At 31.8% G+C, this 19646-nt stretch overlaps 2 protein-coding genes across 2 annotated transcripts; one reads left to right on the top strand and one right to left on the bottom strand.

Annotated features, from left to right (window-relative positions):
- The first annotated feature begins 7739 nt into the window (after positions 1–7739).
- LOC111015463 (squalene synthase) lies at positions 7740–13112 on the top strand. Its single transcript, XM_022290492.2, has 14 exons — positions 7740–8514; positions 9337–9379; positions 9652–9741; positions 9899–9974; positions 10307–10376; positions 10710–10853; positions 10954–11058; positions 11153–11299; positions 11910–11985; positions 12117–12205; positions 12280–12371; positions 12475–12520; positions 12606–12699; positions 12785–13112. Exons 1-13 carry the CDS (start codon positions 8320–8322, stop codon positions 12684–12686), a joined length of 1254 nt encoding a protein of 417 aa, XP_022146184.1. The 5' UTR covers positions 7740–8319; the 3' UTR covers positions 12687–12699; positions 12785–13112.
- Positions 13113–14229: 1117 nt separating this feature from the next.
- LOC111015526 (SH3 domain-containing protein) lies at positions 14230–18110 on the bottom strand. The gene is made up of 10 exons (XM_022290583.2): positions 17883–18110; positions 17166–17288; positions 17012–17081; positions 16759–16910; positions 16227–16328; positions 15328–15528; positions 15158–15220; positions 14867–15031; positions 14684–14758; positions 14230–14530 (listed from the first exon to the last, which is right to left on the bottom strand). Exons 1-10 carry the CDS (start codon positions 17940–17942, stop codon positions 14414–14416), a joined length of 1128 nt encoding a protein of 375 aa, XP_022146275.1. The 5' UTR covers positions 17943–18110; the 3' UTR covers positions 14230–14413.
- Positions 18111–19646: the final 1536 nt, after the last annotated feature.

Raw genomic sequence — 19646 nt, 5'->3', positions numbered from 1 at the left:
GAGATCGAAATTTTGGTTCAAAATGAACAACTAATGTGATTACATGTTGTTAATATATATAACATGTGACTACATGTTGGAATTGTTGGTATATATAACAGATATACCACTAATATAACTTCTTATATGGTTACATGATTTACCATTTATTGATTTATTACTAATATAGTCATCATATATGTCAGATATAACATTGATGTATCTAAAATATATCATATATTTAGTACACCAGTGTGATATACTCAACTGACATACTTTCCATTAGAATAGAATGAAGAACCTAGATACTTCACTAATTTAAAATAGGGTGAAGAACGAGGTGAAAAAAAAGACCATTAAATACAGTATGAACGAAAAATTGAGAAACAACCCAAAATTTGCCCATATAATTTGATTCGTGGATTGTGGCCTAAAATTATCCAAGCACAGCACCCACCACCAAAAAATCCCCCATCCCTTCCTCATCTTTCTTCACTGCGTCCAAATACAGAGAATTCTTTTTAATGGGCTGGAAAATTAAGAAATTGTGCGCGTGCAAGTCTCCGACGAATGTGGTGTGTGGAGTGGATGAAACAAGGCTGTGTTGGGGGTGCGATTGGAAGGTCCACGACGCCAATTTTCTGCTGGGGAAACATTTGAGGGTTTTGCTCTTCCATGGCTGTCAAGCTACAATCGAAGATGAAGGAAATCAAATAAGAACTACCTGAACGAAAACTTCGGTTGAAGCCCAAGATTCGGTTGAATCTGAAGATAAAATCGAATAAAAAAAGAACTACCTGAACAAAGAATGAAGATGAAGGCCGAAGAGCTGCAAGCGAAGAATGAAGAAAGAACAAAATTAAAAATCAAAATTCGAACGAAGAACAAATTTGAACGAAGATGAAGACCTTCAGTAGTTTTTTTGTGCATGGGAGAGTAGCAAATCAAAAGGAATGAAGCACCAAAAGAAATTTGGGGAAGTTTAAACGTTAGATCAAAGGGTAATTTGGGAATACTGAAACTTTAAAAATCAGGATTTAAAAAAAAATGCATACTATTTTGTTATTTTGTTAAATATAGACAACTTATACTACCCATTACAAATCTAAAAAAAAAAATATAGGCATCCTTCGCATAAGAATGAAGCATTAAATTATGACTATCCTCTTCGCATAAGAATGAAGCATTAAATTATGACTATCCTCTGCATTTCTCCTTCATTGCATCTACATATAGCTGTATTTTGTTCTCATAAATCTCGTATCTCGATATCAAATTTCGTATAAAAAGAGAGTCAATTTCTATCCACAGAGGTCTAATACCAAATTTTTGCGCCAAAGTGATACATTCGTCAAGAGTAACAACTTCAACAAGTATCGCACATATCCCAATATCATATGAAATGTATAATTGAAAGTTATTACTTAACCATTTGAGTCACGAATAATGGAATCGATATCGACACTCCCACTGAAAACAACATCGTTAGTGTAAAGCTTATAGTTATGGGACTTTGGAGGTATCCAACTTTCTATAATTCAATCAATTTCTATAATTTTAATTGGGTTACTGGTAGGAACCTGTCTTGCTTGAATTTGTGGAGTCGTATTAAGTTGATTTTGTTTCTTATACTACGTCTATGTACAGTGGAACCCAACGACATGTCCTTCCCTTAAAATTTTCTAAGAATTACTATGGAGGCTGTGATTCCTCTCATTTCTCCCAAAAACTCTCTCTATTTGTTGGGTTTTTTTATTTTTTTTTATTTTACATAATGCTTTTAACATATAAAATATATAATACCTCGGTTGAAACTTATTTAAAAATAATATTTTTAAAATTTTTCTGTCACTTGTATGTCTCTAAAGAGACGATCATTACATTTTCAACATTTGGTCGTCTTTTCAAGAGACGATTGTAAGACGTGGTGTTTGATAAAAAAAAAAAAAAATTCAAGATAGGATCGTCTCCTACCATCTTGCCACATTTCATTTTTTGAAAAAAAAAATATTACTTATATTATATATTAAATAATAGCATGACTTTTATAATATTAAACAACAATAATAAAAAGTAAAAAAGTTGATTAACATAATAAAAAATAAGAAAAAACGGCATAGTCCACAACACATAAAGGGGGAAATTGGGTGGGCACTATCAATGTAAATATTAGGCTATTATTTAATATATAATATAACTAATAATTAATTACTTTTTTTAAAAAAAATCAACGATATATCGTATCTTAAATAGAAGAACAAATACTGAAAATGTCGTGATCGTCCAGAGGCGGAACAATTTTAAAAGTATTATTTTTAATAAGTTTCAATCAATTAATTATACATTTAATATGTTTCAAGCATTATTTCATAAATAAGTTTGAAAATAAACATTATTTTAAACAAATTAATTATTTGTAAAATTGAGAAGCGATTGAGTAAAAGATAAAAAAATTAATTTATTATTTTATGTGGCCGAATTTTGATATGGACGAGCTCGGCTCTTTATTCCATGTTAATTAAGATAGAGGTATTTATTATTTACAAGTTCATACTAAATCAAAATAAATATAATTAGGTCATTGACTAAAAAATAAATTATTATAATTTTTTAAATACCCCTATAAAGCAAACAACCTTCTTCACATGATTGTTGAAGTAATTAATTTTTTCAAAATAGAAAAAAGAAAAATTGTTGAAGTAATCAATATAAAAATATATATAATTTTTTAATAACCATAGATAGCACGCCCTTTTTATATTAATTAATTGTTTGAGTAATTCAAATAATAATAATAATAATAATAACATATTGAAATCGACGTGGACCCAACGACTTGGTGAAATTCACGTGAACGACGGGTTAAGGTCACGTTTGGATTCGGACAACATGAAAGGGATTTTTTTTTTCTAAATTATTGTTAATTATTATTATTTTTTTTTGTTTTTATTATTATTATTTTTCTGGAAAGATTGTGAAGAGATTTTTCCGTACTACTAAAATGTTAATTCGATTTTTATGCTTTTGAAAATTATAAAATATCGTTTTTTTCACTCAAAAGTATTAGGTTTAAAATCTAAAAGAATATATAAGAATTGAAATATTATTTAATAATAATTAACAAAATTGTAGTACACATATTTAACAATGGAAAGCATTTTTTAGTTCAACCATATGTACAGTTATTCAACCTTATCTATAATATTGATGTTAATTAGTTCAACTATTAACAAATTCACAATTAAATTAAAAATTTTAAGCTAAAGAAATAGTTACCTAATAGAATATATGTTGCTTTTAAAAACATCTCTCATGGATCCCATTTTGGACTGAATGCTCGTTTGAGCTTGTGGGCTCTGATACCATATTAATATTCATGGGCTTTCATCTCAAAATCAATTGGAAATGAGAGGAGTAGCTCATGTCTATTATAAACCATTGTTAAGTCTCTTCTTTTATCAATGTGGGATCCTTAACATAGTCTATGAATTTTTACCTTTTTCAAGTTGATTGATTACTACGGCATATTTGGATGTCAAATCCAACTTGTAAAAACAAAATTAGGAGAAAAACTTATTATTCTATTGAATCAATTGACTGTGACACATTAATAAAAAAAGGAAAAAAAGGACTATTGACCAAATTGGCTACGCATTTATTTATACATCCAATAGTTATTGTTGAAAAACAGTGAAATTAAGCAATTTGGTTGATTCCTTACCTACCTCTTTGTCGTTGTCACATCTCAAATTTGTGTATTGAAATGTTAATTTAATTAAAATAAAGTTACTGAATTGTCATTTTCACATTTATAAAACAGTCAAAAGTTGCATAATCAAATAGGATTTTAGTACTTTTTGGCCAATTTTTCATAAGCAATTAAAAGGATTTATATAGGTGTGTGTGCGTAATTGGTTCTTGAGATAATAAAATCGACATTTTCATGCTAAATAGGGAGAAAAATAACAGAGGACTATGAATTGTGAAAAAGGTTTAACACATGATTGAAGTGAATTTTCTGACTTTTTTTTAAAAATAAAAGTAGTTGTGTTACCGATTAAAGTTCCATGCAGCGGAGTTAACTTTTGGAGAGTCAATTGCTCTTTAGCTTAAAAGAAAAAAAGGAACACAATATAAGCAAAACTCAACGAGTTAAAACATCTATCTAGAACAAAAAAGTCGTGACTTTGAATCTCTACTCCTACGTATTGTAATAAAAAGAAAAAAAAACTTTTTAAACATTTAAAAAAATTTTAAATACAAATTTTAAAATTTTATTATATATTTTTTATTTTGTTGATGTGATGCCCATGCAAAGAGAATGAATACATAAATGAACCGGTACTACATATGAATGAGAGAGATCATGCGATTATTAAAACATGGTTAAGAAAGACTTAAAAAGAATTGATATAGTTACTATATATACTTAACAATAACAATGTGCACGTTCCTTTTTTATGGCTCAATTATAAAAATTATAAAGTATGCGAGAGAGGATAAAACATGCTGTTGACAGATAAATTTTGACCAATTATTAAATATCACGTAACAAATTTAAAATTTTATTTAAGATCAATCACAAATTTACAAGTGTAATAATTTTATAATCGACGAATGAAATTATGCTACGTGTCTCTTATAGGCGTACTATCAATGAAATCAACTAATTGAATCAAAATTCATGAATAGATTGGGCCCAAGCCCATGGCCTATTAATACCATGACTCATATAAAGACCCACAAAAACCCTATCAAGCTGAAGACGCCATCAAGCTAAGTATTCAGAGCGACAAGACTTGAAGCCGAAAACTCCATCAAGCTGCAAAGCTGAAGAACTTTTCAAACCCCAAGTCAAAAACTTCAACAAGCTACAAGTCGAGAACTTTACAAGATTTGAAGCCGAAGAACTTCACAAACTGCAAAGCCGAAAGAACTTCACAAGCTACAAGCCAAAGAACTTCAACAAAGCTACAAAGTCAAAGACTTCACAAAGTCTTCGTCAAACTACAAGTCAAAGAACTTCATCAACAAGTCGAAGTCTTCAGCTTAAAGTCGAAGTCTTCAATAAGTTCAAAGCTGAAGACTTCAAAGATCCTTTGATAAGCACTACACTGAAGGCATCAATATCATTGATTCAAGAACAAACTTACAAACACTTTAATAAAAGTTTACATTTTAAGAGAATTAATTAGAAGATTATACATTAGAGATTGTAACATCCAATATACATAAATATAAACACAAATTCATTAATTTGGGTTTCTCTTCGTTGAATTTCTCGTCAAACACATGCTAAAATAGGTATCTGTTGTTATTTTTAGAAGTTTCAAAGACATTTAACTTTTTCCCTCGTTGATTCAATGCAATTTTTTTTAGTGCTAACATGAACATAACTAAGCAAGTAAAAACATCTTCTCTTACTTCGAAGTTATAGGTTCAAAATTTCTCCTACATTTGTTATACTAAAAAAAATTACCATTGGAAAAACATCAATGACGATTTTGATTAGGATATAATTTGACATTCATGTTTTCATTTTTTTAGTTAAAACTTTGTATAAAGTTTCAATATCCTCGTAGTTTGACTATTTATTCTTCTAAGCTATGCAAGGTTTTTTTTTTTTTCTAAATTAACTATGTTTTAGTCGGATAAAATCAATATATTAACCATGAACTTATCTAAAGATTATGTGTTTGAAATGTTTTTAAATTACAATGGAACTAACATGAACATAACTCGACAATAATTGACATATATCTCAAACCAAGAGGGTGTAAGTTTGAATCTCCACCCTAGATATTGTATTGGATGATTATAGTTAAGAGGCAAAAGCTCTAATTTTGCTTCTTTCTATTGCTATAAATTGATTTTTCTCTCCCTCTCAAAAAAAAAAAAACAATTTATTAGTTTGGGTACTCATTTTATTTATATCATTCTAATATTTGATACCGCAAAGTTTAATTTTCTTTTAAAGCCTCTGATAATTTAAGAATATAGCTATAGTTTAAAAATATATTTTTAGAACATTCCAAAAATTGTAGTGTTAGTTTATCTTTCAAAAGCATTAAGTAAAAAATAAATTTTATTATCAAATGAGTTGACCAAAATTCCACCCCTGTTTTGTTTAAAAAGAAAGTGTTTCTGTTTGTAGGAAGAAAAAAAGAACTAAATCCAATCATTTATAAAATGTTTTACAAATTTTGTAAAAATATCAATTAATTCTCCCGACCTGCCCCATTTCTTAGTATTTCACTCATTAATATTTCATATATGATATATATAATATGCAGTAAAAATTTTATTTTGTGTAATAAAATTTTAATAACTCACTAAGTGTTTGAATAAGTAACACAATAATATTGTTATTTTTAATAGTGATGTTTCTTTTATTTATTTTTTTTCAATTGTAACGTGTATTAATTTTATGAGTGAAATAACCACCTGTCTTTTTCATTTCTAATGTTTTTTTTAGAGAAATAATTTTCACGAATTTAAGACTATAATTCAATTATAACTGATTGTATTTATGACATTGTTTCTTTATTAACTTTATTGGTTGAACTATTAAAAAAAAACTTCATTTTTTAGTCGTTCAATAAATAAGATATTAATGGTAGATGTTTAGTAGGTGGTTTTATAAGCCAAAGAAAAATACACGTCATTTATGAAGCTAGTTGATATGTTACATTAAATCTATAATACCAACTTAAATTTAACTCAATCAGTTAATACATTTATTTTGATTATATGGTCATGAACTCGAATCCTACCTCCACATGTTGTATTAAAATATATATATATATATATATTACACGATAATAATAGTACATAAATATTCATAACCAGTTTATTCTATTATGACTCAAGGTTTCATTCTCTTAAGAATAGACTAATTTTTGATTTATTTATTTATTTTTATTTTAGTACGATAAATGCAGGATATAAAGATTTGAACTTAGTAACTTAAAAATAGGAGTAGATGCACATATTAACATTTTCTTGAGATAGATTATTACTAATCTTTTTGTTTATATGTTTGTCTAATAAATTGAATACTTTGATGTGATCTAAAAAAAAGTCAAACTTTAGAAGTGGTCTATTGTGTTTTTTCCTCTAAATTCAGGTGTATGTCCGTGTAGGATGTATTATTGATAATTTCCTTTATTTTATAGTAAATTAATTTCCATTATTTTGAAATTTAATTAACAAATATATATTTATATATTTGTATATAGTTGAACACCATATGAGGGATGAATTTAAATTCCTAAACTTTTTTTTATCCAAGATATATATCTTATTTAATTGGGTTGAAAAAAAATTCAAACTAACCAATTATATTATCTTCAAGAAAAGAAAAACTAATCAATTATATTAGAGTCCATATTAAATTCTAGTAAATTTAATTGAATATAGCTTATTCAAATATAACTTAGTAAATAAAATACATTTTGAAGTAAAATAAAATTGAATAGAAAGATAACATAATTTATTAATTTGCTAAACAGAACCATAGCTCAAATCGTAATTGGCTTGTACTGCTGTATTACTTCATCTGAGCTTGAAAGTTCAATTTCTGATATTTCCGAATTTTTTGTATTAAAAAAATTAATTAATTTTTAAATAGAGAGAAATTTGGCGGATTCATCCCCCGGTCTAACACGCCACTCGCTTCCACCCAATTTTATTTGTTTTCAGTGATAGCATTTGAATTTCGCCATGATCGAAGAAAGAAATATATATAGGCCAATAAGTCGAATGCTTCTTATAATTCTTGAGGGAAAAGAAGAAAAAAAAAGGATTAACGAAGAGAAGGAGATTGAACAGAGACAGATTTTTCCATTCGAATTTTCATTTGGAAATTTGGGGCCTCAAAAAAATTTGTCATCCAAACGCCATTCATCTTTGTTGTCAGGTTCCCCACCAATTTCTGCAAATAAAAGCCCACGTCTTTCACGTTTTTCTGCGCAATCTCGGATTACAGAATCTCAACCAACAATTTCCACAGCGAAGAAGGCAAAAAAGAGAGCCATTGTTTTCTTTTTAAACTCCTCTGCCGGCTGCCACTCCCTCTCTCAAAACTTGCTTCTCTTCTTTTACATAGAGAGAGAGTCAAGTTTCTGAAAACAACCCTTCATTCAACTGCAGTAATTGACCCCTTCCACCGGCGACATTTGGGCTTGAATCATTCGGGTTCTTCTTTTCTCGCCTGCTCATTGTCGTCGTCAATTGCAGAATCGGGGACCCATTTCAGGAATCGCGCATTTGCTCTGCGATTTGACCCGGTGAGAGATCTGAAGAAGCTCTGTAGGTTTGAAATCGGGTTGATAGCGAGAAATGGGCAGTTTGGGGGCGATTTTGAGACACCCAGATGACTTTTACCCGCTTGTGAAACTGAAAATGGCCGCGAGGCATGCGGAGAAGCAGATCCCACCGGAGCCTCATTGGGGATTCTGCTACACCATGCTGCATAAGGTCTCTCGAAGTTTTGGTCTCGTTATTCAGCAGCTTAAGCCCGAGCTTCGGAATGCTGTAAGTTGGAGATCAAGTGTTCATCATCTTTTTAATTCATAATACTGATGTTTTGATGTTTCTTTAGTTAGATGATTCTGTTTCCTATTCTGGGTTGTTGATGTTGATGTTGAATCCATTTATCAGCTCTGATGATTTTTCTTTTTTTGACAGTTTCGATGATTCGTCGTCTGTTTGCAAGGCTGTTAGAAAGAAAATTATTGATATGCGTACTGTGAATATCTGAACAAATCTGATGCTGTTTACCTTATTTACAATTTATAGCTCAAATAATCACCATCGAAATTCTGTTACGAAGAAAAAAATGAATTTAGGATAGTTGCTAATCATACCTTATGTTCTATGAGTGCTTTGGAACACTTCTGTGGTCTGGAGAATGCAAACCATCAATTATTTCTAACGAAATTAGTTTATGTGTACTCGTAGAATAAGCTATAAAGGTCAATTATGTTGAATCTCATGGTAACATTTAATAGAGTCGTGGTGCTTTGTTTATTTATTTTTATATTTTTTTATAAATTTGCAAACCATAAGAATATTTGTAACACAGAGCTTGAACAATTTTATCCCACTCATATTTGCAAATCTTTTATCATTGTGAAAGCTTTCTAGTTTCGTTTCCTGGCAGCATTCCTTTTCTTCAAAGCTATACTGAGTTTGTCTGTAAAGCATGGATTTAAGTAGTACAAGTAATAGTTATTACTGCTCAATTTCAGTGTTTGTTTGTATAGTAACTCTTATTAAAGTGTATGTATTCGTTTATCCAAATATAACCATATTATAATACTTCCCAGCAATCTCACGTTTTTCATTTATTTGCAGGTATGCATATTTTATCTGGTTCTGCGAGCCCTCGACACTGTTGGTATTTTATGAACCCTTTACTTTGTTATATATGTAAGCTCCTATTGCATGTGTGGTTGGCCTTAAGTTCGAGAAATATAATGGTTTTTGCTCCCTTAGAAACTCATGTTGGTCCTTTTTTATTTTGATGTCAATTAGCCTAATGGTCTTATTATCACCGAAATTGTTCGGTTGGCAGTTCCTTGGGTTTTCTGAAAGATTTCCCCCCTTCCTACTGATAGCAGCGTGCTTTTTTGTTTTCTAACTGATTGAACGTTAATATTTTCTTTACAGAGGATGATACAAGCATACAAACAGATATCAAATTGCCCATTCTGAAAGCTTTTCACTGTCACATATATAACCGTGATTGGCATTTTTCATGTAAGTATCTTACTCGTAATATTGTCTTCTCTTCTTGAAATGAAAACAAATTAGTTAATTGAATTTCATTGCATCTGGGTACATATGTTTTAAATGTTATTTTATTTGGGATGTCTTCTCATCTTGTGCTGAGTTATGTTCTTTTTTGTATGTTTAGGTGGCACAAAGGATTACAAAGTTCTTATGGACCAGTTTCATCATGTTTCGACTGCATTTCTAGAACTTGGAAAAGGGTTGGTTACTGGACCCTACTGATTCCTATCTGATGCTTTCTGACAAAGACCATAATTATTGGCTGTATTGGTTTTTATTTTCACGTCTACTGGATTTGGGATTTTTAAAAATCTGTTGGCTTCTATGTGTTGTGATGGAATTCATTCATTGGATTCTGTGCTTTTTAATAAACTACAAGAAAAACTCTTTAGTAACCTTTTCATTTGGGAATAAATATAAGCTCTCCAATTTTTCAAAATGAACATCATAAAATTTATTTGTATAGAATGTCTATGTTTCTGACTAAAACCGTCTCCAGTGTTTAACTCATTATGCTCAACTGCTTCTGCAGGTATCAGGAGGCCATTGAGGATATTACGAAACGGATGGGTGCAGGAATGGCTAAATTCATTTGTAAAGAGGTACAAAATGAGTTTGTCATCCATGTCTCACAAATTCTGTACTTTCAAGTTTTGACAGGATAGTTTTTTATGTTGACTTTTTTTTGCATTGCATTTATGATTCATCCCGTTTTTTCGCAGTATTAGCCCTATCAGTTGGGCCTGTCTAGAGCCAGTTAGAATTAATGCGCTCTTAAACTAATACCTGTTACTGGATTCAAAGTGTTCATCTTACCCAAAAAGAGAACTGTTTTTTTGCCTTCCTAATAGAGCAATAGATTAATAATGGATGCTAAGGAACATGGTTTAATAATGTAGGAAGAGAATGTTGAAACACTTCTCCTCTTCTTGCAGGTAGAGACAGTTGATGATTATGATGAATATTGCCACTACGTAGCCGGACTTGTTGGACTAGGTTTGTCTAAGCTGTTCCATGCTTCGAAATTAGAGGATTTGGCATCTGATTCTCTTTCAAATTCTATGGGATTGTTTCTTCAGGTCAGCTATTATAATTGAAGTGGCCAATGTGTCCAGTGATTTACTGACTTGTGTTGAAGTTTGACTCTAACACATTCTTTCTCAAACTATTACAACACAGAAAACAAACATTATTCGAGATTACTTGGAGGACATCAACGAGATACCGAAGTGTCGGATGTTTTGGCCTCGTGAGATATGGAGCAAATATGCTGATAAACTAGAGGTGCATAAATCTATATGCCTTTTGCCATTTGGTTTCTAATTCCTCTGTTGCTTCTTGGTCTGATTGGCTTATTTCACCATTTTTTGCATTATAGGATCTTAAATATGAGAAGAATTCAGACAAGGCCGTGCAATGCCTCAATGATTTGGTCACCAATGCTTTGACTCATGCAGAGGATTGTTTGACATATATGTCTAACTTAAGAGATCTTTCGATATTTCGATTTTGCGCAATACCTCAGGTACAAAGTTGCTCGGCTTTTCATGTAGGATAAATTGTAAGGTAGAATTTCCCCTTTGCATGTATGCATTTCTGCTCATCAAGCTTGCAGATTTATACGAATCTGTTGACGTGTTTCGATCTTCTAATTCCGGCCAATTACGTTATACAAAGGTTTAATAAAAGAAAGTAGATGCCCCTGTTTCTGTTTAACTTTGGTTTTAGTATATTCCTCCGTTTACCTTGTTCTTCTAATAACTTCTGAAACTAGAATCAATATAACTAAGCATGCTTGTACGAAAGTAATGTTTTTTATTCTATTAAAAATTTTATTTACCAGAGGAGGCTTCTAGCATTTTTTAATCATTTAAGGTCATTAATATGTGCATATTTCCTACTTGACATTGAACTAATTTTTTTTTAATAAGAAACACGATGCATTCTTGACATTGAACTAATGGTCCTTTATGGCACAATTAAGTACAAAATCTAAGTCAAAATATTCTTGGAGACATATATGATGTATTGATTTTGATAGAATTGAAAGCTGTTGTACATCCCTATTATGCCAATAACGGTATTTCGGCATTGTTATAGAGGCAATTATCTAGTTTGGAATGTGCTTTTGCTAGATTATGGCGATTGGAACTCTCGCATTGTGCTACAACAATGTCGAAGTCTTCAGGGGGGTAGTCAAAATGCGGCGGGGTAAGGTTCCCATCTATAATATTCTGTAAAAAGAAACATCCTAAATCTTTCTTGAGTAGCTGCAATGAGCAGAGACAAGCCTGAGTTTCCCCGGCCTAGTTTGAGTTTTCGTGTCGACTTTTTTGCTTCAGGTCTTACCGCTAAGGTCATCGATCGAACAAAAACGATTGCTGATGTGTATGGAGCTTTCTTTGATTTTTCTGTTATGCTGAAGGCTAAGGTAGAATCTTCCTCGAGCTTATCACAGCATCATCTGAAGTTCCTTTGTAAAACTAACTTCTTTGGGTGCTACAGGTCAACAGCAGTGATCCTAATGCATCTAAAACCCTGAGCAGGATCGAAGCGATTCAGAAAACATGCAAGCAGTCAGGACTCTTGAACAAGAGGTTCGTATTTGCCGCCCTCCGTCTCTCTCTTTCCTATCTTGCGACTTCAAAATTCATTGTATGCTCTCTCTGAAAATCTATCATCTGTGTTATTGTTCACCAGGAAACTGTATATAGCAAGAAGTGAGCCAATGTACAACCCAACTCTGGTGAGTTTCTATCACTTAAATCACGTTGACATGATATCGCTGTAACGTAAGAAAATCTATTGATGTTTCTGTTGTTTCGATCCAGATTGTCATACTTTTCAGCCTATTATGCATCATTCTCGCTTATATCTCTGCGAAACGGTTACCAGCTAACCAACCCATATGAGCTTCAAACTCCGGTAAGCACCTTAAAAGTAGGGTCACCCTGGTTACAAGAACATATCTGGTCGGTTATGTTCTGAAGCTCGGTTTCTTTGGATGCAGGATATGAGTTTCATCAGGACACGTAAACTTCACGATATGATTAAGCGTCTAAGCGCCGTTAATCTTCCTCGTACCTTTGTTTAAACATTACAATGGCTGTAAGTTACTGTTTGTTTAGAGAGACCAGGAAACAAGTGAGATCCTGTAGCCTTCTAATGGATGTAGTGTAATGGTAGACGTGGAAATAAGCTGTTTCTTCTCCTTATTTTTCTATCTTCAAATAAGGGATTGAGTCTTGGAATTGGAATTAAATATCTCTTTATAGCATATAGTTACAGTGAACGAATGAGATGCACTCACTAATAATGTAATGTTCTCTGTTTAATTACTGTCTTAATGTAATGGTGATTGTTTATTTACTGTAAGAGAATTTGTTTTTAATTTGATTTTATGGATCATCTAATTTAGTGCTGCGTAATTACAACTTTTACATGCCACTTAAAAAAGCTACTTTTTTGCCTTTTACCATACTTGTTTATCAGTTGGGTTGACAGATTTAAGAAATTAATTAGACAATATTGTCAATAAAAAGATTAATTCAGGAACTAAAAATCTAATTTTTCAATAAAAAGATTGTCAAACTTACTTCAATTCCATACCTGTTCATTCCTTTTTGATCTATCTATCAAGATCATCTCATCACTTCATTCTTAATTTAAATAGACATAATACTAAGAAGAAAAACATGTTTTCTAAAAAAAATAAATAAATAACATCATATTTTCATATGCATGAAACATGCATCACAAATCTTTATTTTCGCACGGTCACGTTCTCGTTCTTGTTTATTCTTAGTTTCAGTTTCGTTCTGGTTTATTCTTAGTTTCAATTTCTTTCTCATTTTCAGAAAGGTTTTCACATGATTTTAACATTCTTGACTTGAAAAATACATCATAGATATTAAAAATTTAATATAAGATAAATAGATTAATATATAATTTGAAATTCATTTTTTATATAAAAAAACTCTTTTTTAATTTAAAATTTTGGAGAACAAGAGACCAGAAACAATTACCACATATTTCTATTTACTTTTTTCAATAAACAAACCAAGAAACAATTACTAGATATAATTTTGTTTACAGTTTTTTAAAATAGAGAACAAGAAATAGGAACTTCACCAAACATATCCAAAATGTCTGACAAAAAAATAAAAATAAAAGAAACCAGAAACGAAACTATAATGTAACAAAATATGGATCCTCACGAAAAGCGATTAACGAAGACGTTGGCCTTCTCTGCATGAACTAACAAAAACTCAATTTCTCTTTCACAAATCATTAAATATTTAAATCTACAAAATAAAGGCTAAATTTGAAAATCTGATCTGTAGTAAAAAGAGAGCCTGGAGAAACAAAAATAAAATACAATCGCGTAAAAAGAGAGCCTGTCCAGAAATGGGGAAAAATAAAGAAAAGAAGTTCAGAAACCAGCCCACAAAGATCAACAGCAGAAATGTTGGGTATCTATATTACAAAATCTCAAAACTTGGTAGAATGATCATTCTATCAGCAAGAACACACCATGAATCGTCATCCGGGTGGTACATCTAATCAAATGAGAAAAGAAAAAAGAAAAAAAATACACATACAATATCCCCAGCCTATTAAATTGAACCAAAAGGATTAATCAAAACACCTCAGCAACCTTACTTGCAAGCACGCGTTCTCTTCTTTCTATATATCCAAATGGGAACCAACCTGCTTTACCTTTGCACTCGCCCTCGGCCCAACCGTTGTTTGAAACCTGTTGAAATAACCATATGATCAATAAACCAAATCGCTTGTTCTGAATCCAAACAGAGGACTTGAAAGCCTCAGCATCCAGTATCCAACCATATTATTTGAATGTTGTTAAAGATTCAAGTGTAAATGGATTCAGTTTAAATAAGCATGTAACCTTTCTAACGACGACATAGTCACCAATGCATAAATTGAGCTCGACATCTGACTCGGCTTCATAGGGATGCATTACCTACAACAGAGAAGGAGAAAACAAAGACAAATCATGTCGTCAGTAGATTCAAATTCACATGATGTGGGAATTTCCAGGAAAAAGAAACATGTAGAATTGGCAATTAACCTCCCCCAAAAAGTAACCCAAGGAATCTGTTGAGCCATTATGTGCATGAGAAGCATATACACCGTTGACGTCTTCGTATGATGGAGGAGGTGGCATGGTATTCTCAACACTTGGACCAGGAGGGGGAGGTGGAGGAGCTTCAATTCTCTGCCGCTCCATTATCATCTAACAACAAAAGAATATCATATGCTTAATTCGTAAACATCAAGTGAAAAGCTGCAGATGCAATTCAAATTAAATTGACGCATTCGGGTAAGGCATAAAAGAAGAAAACTGGCACATGGTTGCTACCTCGCCTTCAAGCTGATCAAGTATCTGAAGGACTCTTTGATGATAAGCACGTTCGGCCTCAACCTTCATAATCCAGGATAAAATGACATCATAAATTTCAACATTCGAGTCCCAAAATATATCCAAATAAAACCAAAGAACCACCATAATCTGGACAAAATTCTACATACCATGGCAATGAGTCGCTGGAGAGTTAACCTCTGTTGTTGAGCTTCAACAGCAGCCATGGCTGCTGCAGCTTCCTTTCCCATGGTTGCCATATTGGACTTTAGATCATGCAATTTTACTTCGGCAGCTTCCAATTTTATAGTAATCTCAGCATTTCCTGGTGTTTCCCTAACTCTTGCCTGGCGCTTGAAAACTTCAATAGCCTGTCTAGGTAGAACATAAGGTGCTACTTAATTAAATCTTGAATATTTTTTGTGTAGGAAAATATCTAGAATATAAAAACACCGATTTCCATAAGATCATAGATTACACTCTAATTTTAAATTGGAATCTTATCAAAATACATCACATCCTGAGAAAATTAAAAAAAAATGGAAAAACAGAAATTGGAATAGATGAATAAGAGCATATTTACATATCAAAGAATAGGAAGAGGAACAAGGAGAAAAGAGCATTTTCCCCCTTCCCTTTGTGGTAATTCACTTTAAGTCAAGAATCATTTCCAACTAGTGAATCCCAGCCCTCAGGACTCCATAAAAAGATAGAAAATTGTTGTTCTCATTTTCTTATTAATGTAGATCAACCAGGTTTAACCGTAAGATTGTCCTTTCTCTGTAACTTTATTGTGGATCCCATACCAATATATATTTGAGTTTCGTACTGGTCAATGTAGACAACATCACTAGTAATCATTCTCATTTTCATTTCGTTTCCAAACTAATATTTAGTAAACACCATATTAAAATTACTGATCCATTTTTCACCTATCTCATTCCGGTTGACCTTTTTCCCTTTGATTTGCCCAGACCTATTCCTATTTCACTCCATTGAGAGGAACAAGCACATTATATCGTTTAAATTAATTTGTGAAATGGAAGATATTAAAGTATTGATGTATAACCTGAGCTTCAGCTTCTTGTCGCATTCTGTCATAACGTTGAGCAAGATGTCGAGCATCCTCCAAAGGGGCACCCATAACCATAGCTCTCAATGGCTCTGCAACCTGTTAATTGGAATATGCAAGAACACATAAATCACTGTCCTTGTTGGTATGCTGAAATGAATTAAGTGTCCCTACTCCTAGGGTTATAACTCAGGATGGGAGAGTTCCTTATATTTGGGTTCAGAATCATCATGTTCATTATTTCAACTCAAGATGGGCAGAGTCCTTAATCGCCTAAATTCCCTGACAAAGAGTCCAAACCAAGATATACAAATTCCTAAACTGAATGATTATGCATATGAATTCAGGGCCCATGTACTATTCAAAAAATACTGAATAATGGATTTTAAAAAAAATGATGAGAAATGGGAAAATTGAATCCAAGAGAATTAAGCTAACCATCACTCAAATGATAAAGCAGATGCTTAAGTAACACCATTAAAGCTTTCCATCCATGTAATCTCATCTTGCACAAGAATCCTAATCTAACCTGAGTGCCAAGAGCTTTCAACATGTTTCCACGCTCTTTCTCCATTTGAGCTCGGGCTCGTCCATAACTTAATGCTGCTTTTGATAATGTGTTGCCACTAGTACATGTATTTTCAGCACCATATTTCCTACTATCCTCCGACAACTTTGTTCCTATTGAATAAGATGAGCACAAATAGAACGATGACAATTAAGTTCTAAATCTCAGTTGAATTGCATAACTTCGAGAGTTCTCAAAGATAAAATAAGCTTACCTATTTCAACTTGTTTTGAACCAGTAACAATATAGCCTTCTACTCCTCGTACAATATCCCTTTGAAAATGCTAAAATGAAAATGAACTTTGCATAAATAAAGAGACAATTCTTTGGAAAAATTAAAGGAACTAAGCCATAGGATGAGTAGCAACCTTTCCAGCACGAGTTGATATATACAACTTTTCAAGTTTTTGATGCTGGTGAAGTTCTGCCTCATCAGTTATAATGTTATCTGAACCTCCATATCCTCCAGCACCAAACTGCTTGAGGACAGCCTACAAAACAAAGTATGGTCACACAATATGGTGACCTCTTCCTACAATATCAAGGATACAGAAAAAGAAGAGGAAAATAGCCTCGGAAGCAATGAATGAATAGAGATATGAGGCCAGGAAACAGATCAGAAACACATTCCTTCAACTTTTTGTCCATTTTAACTTTCTTTTAAAGAGCATAAAGTAACAGTTATCTTTCAAATCAATCCGTCGTACGAACTGTTACACAAAACTAGCGGTTGCTAGCAGAAATCGGTTGATCATGAGGAATAATACTCCACATACTCACATCTATCCACAAATTAAAAGATAACCGAAGATTTCGCTACCTGGAATCGAAACAAAAAAAAAGTCGACAGATCCATAAATTCGTAAAAATTCTTCAATCCGCAAACAAGTTAGCATCCGAATCAAAGCTACAACTACTAGCAGTTACATTGCAGAATATTCCGACAAAACAACAAGAAGCTGAGACATGCAAGAGGAAGTCAAAAAATGAAAAACAATAAACGAAGGATCGAGAAGGAAGTCGGAGATGGCAGGGGGAAGAAAACAGATAAACGGATCGGAAAGAGTTAGGGCTGGATTGGAAACCTGCTGCTGGCGGGCGACCTGTTCCCGGAGCTTGGTGGCTTGCTTGCGTATGGCCTCCATTCGACGGGTCGAATCTGGCCGGCCGGAATCAGAGCTGACCAGGGAAACGAGGGGGCGGAAAACGAAGGAGAGAGACGGAGAAAGGCTTTTTCGGAGGCTTGGTTTCAAAATTGGGAAGGCGAGAGCAGTTGTGAAGCTTTCACAGCCTTCGTACTCACATTTGTCTGTTAATTTTGGTAAAAGACAACATTAAAATTTTAAATCCTGACATCGATCCATATTCGGAGAAAAATAACGAAAATCGTAGATATTGATTTTTTTTTTAATTTTTGTAAATAAGACTTCGATGGTTGCTGTTGATTATTTTAATCATCCTATCCAAATATATATAAGTAATATACCTATAAAAATATCGTTGCAATAAAAATGTACAATAAAATTATGTATATATAATCGAGAATTATTTGAATTAATAAATTAAAATTTATCTTTACTTAATCGTATTTTATTGATAAATTTTAATCCAATATAGTCTTGAGTAAATTAGAAATATGTCTAAATTTGATTAGAAAGTTGGATGAATCTTCGGTTAATTTATTGCTAACTAATTACCAATCTAGGCCCAATTATTTATTTATTTATATTTTTAGTAGTTTTATCTTCATGTTTTTCCTTTGATAATTTTATGTTAAATACTATTTTTGTTCGGTACTTTTTTTTACTTAATTCATTTTAATTAATATATTTTTAAGTTTAACTTTTGTTTATTTTAGTAATTATTATTTCAAAACATCTATTTTCGTCTCTATTTACAAAAATTTAACATGAATTTTATACAGAATAGAAATTCTTTTATACAAATTTATGGTTACATTTAAGAAATTTAATAAGTGAAATATCGTGCTAAAATTATGATTGAAATGGATATTTCGAAAGTATAAATGAACAAAAGTTGAAAGTATAAAAACAAACAATGAATCAAAGTTGAAAGAAAGTATTGGGATCAAAATGCATGTTTTTAGAGTACAAAGATCAAAATGAACTAAAATCACGAGTGCAAGAAGCAAACAGTATCTAAACCAATATTATAATTGAAAATTTTAAAATTTTAAATGCAAATGTAACGTACGAGTAGAGATAGGTGGTACATAAATGAACCGATACACATGTGAATAAGAAGGATCCTAAAATGATGGAAGTATGGTTAAGAAAATTTTGATAGTTACTACATATACTAATAAGATGCACTATCCTTTTTTGGTGACCAATCATAATAACTCCAAAATTATGCAGCCTGGTTTGAAACAATCTTGGATTGGGTGAATGCCGGAGAAATTTTCCAAATTATGGGCATCTCACATAAGGGATAAATTCAAAATGATTTTGTTCTTTTCCTTCTAACTTTTCAATCTCATTTAAGAGGAGTGGGTAATTTGTGACTTAGATACGTTCAAATCCATTTTGAATTTACTTCATACATTTTTCGACTTGGACATTAGAATGCTCAACTCTATCTTGCAGGTCACTCGACTCACATAAGGGATAAATCTTACTACTTGGATGGATATTTCTGTGCATGAACAATCGCAAAAATATATATTATAGTCTCTAATCTTTCAAATAATTTTGAATTTGATTTTTAATCTTTAAAACTCTCAATTTTACTTTTTGAGACATTAAAAAGGGTCAATTAAGTCTTTCCAGAAAATTTTTTATTATTAAAATTTGAATGAAAAGTTGATTAAAAATTATATTATTGTTTAT

Source organism: Momordica charantia (assembly GCF_013281855.1).
Source record: "Momordica charantia cultivar OHB3-1 chromosome 2 unlocalized genomic scaffold, Mcharantia_2.0 BLBB01000002.1, whole genome shotgun sequence".
Taxonomy (NCBI): Eukaryota; Viridiplantae; Streptophyta; class Magnoliopsida; order Cucurbitales; family Cucurbitaceae; genus Momordica; species Momordica charantia.
Note: the sequence above shows the minus strand (reverse complement) of the source record. Positions and strands in the feature narration are given on the sequence as shown.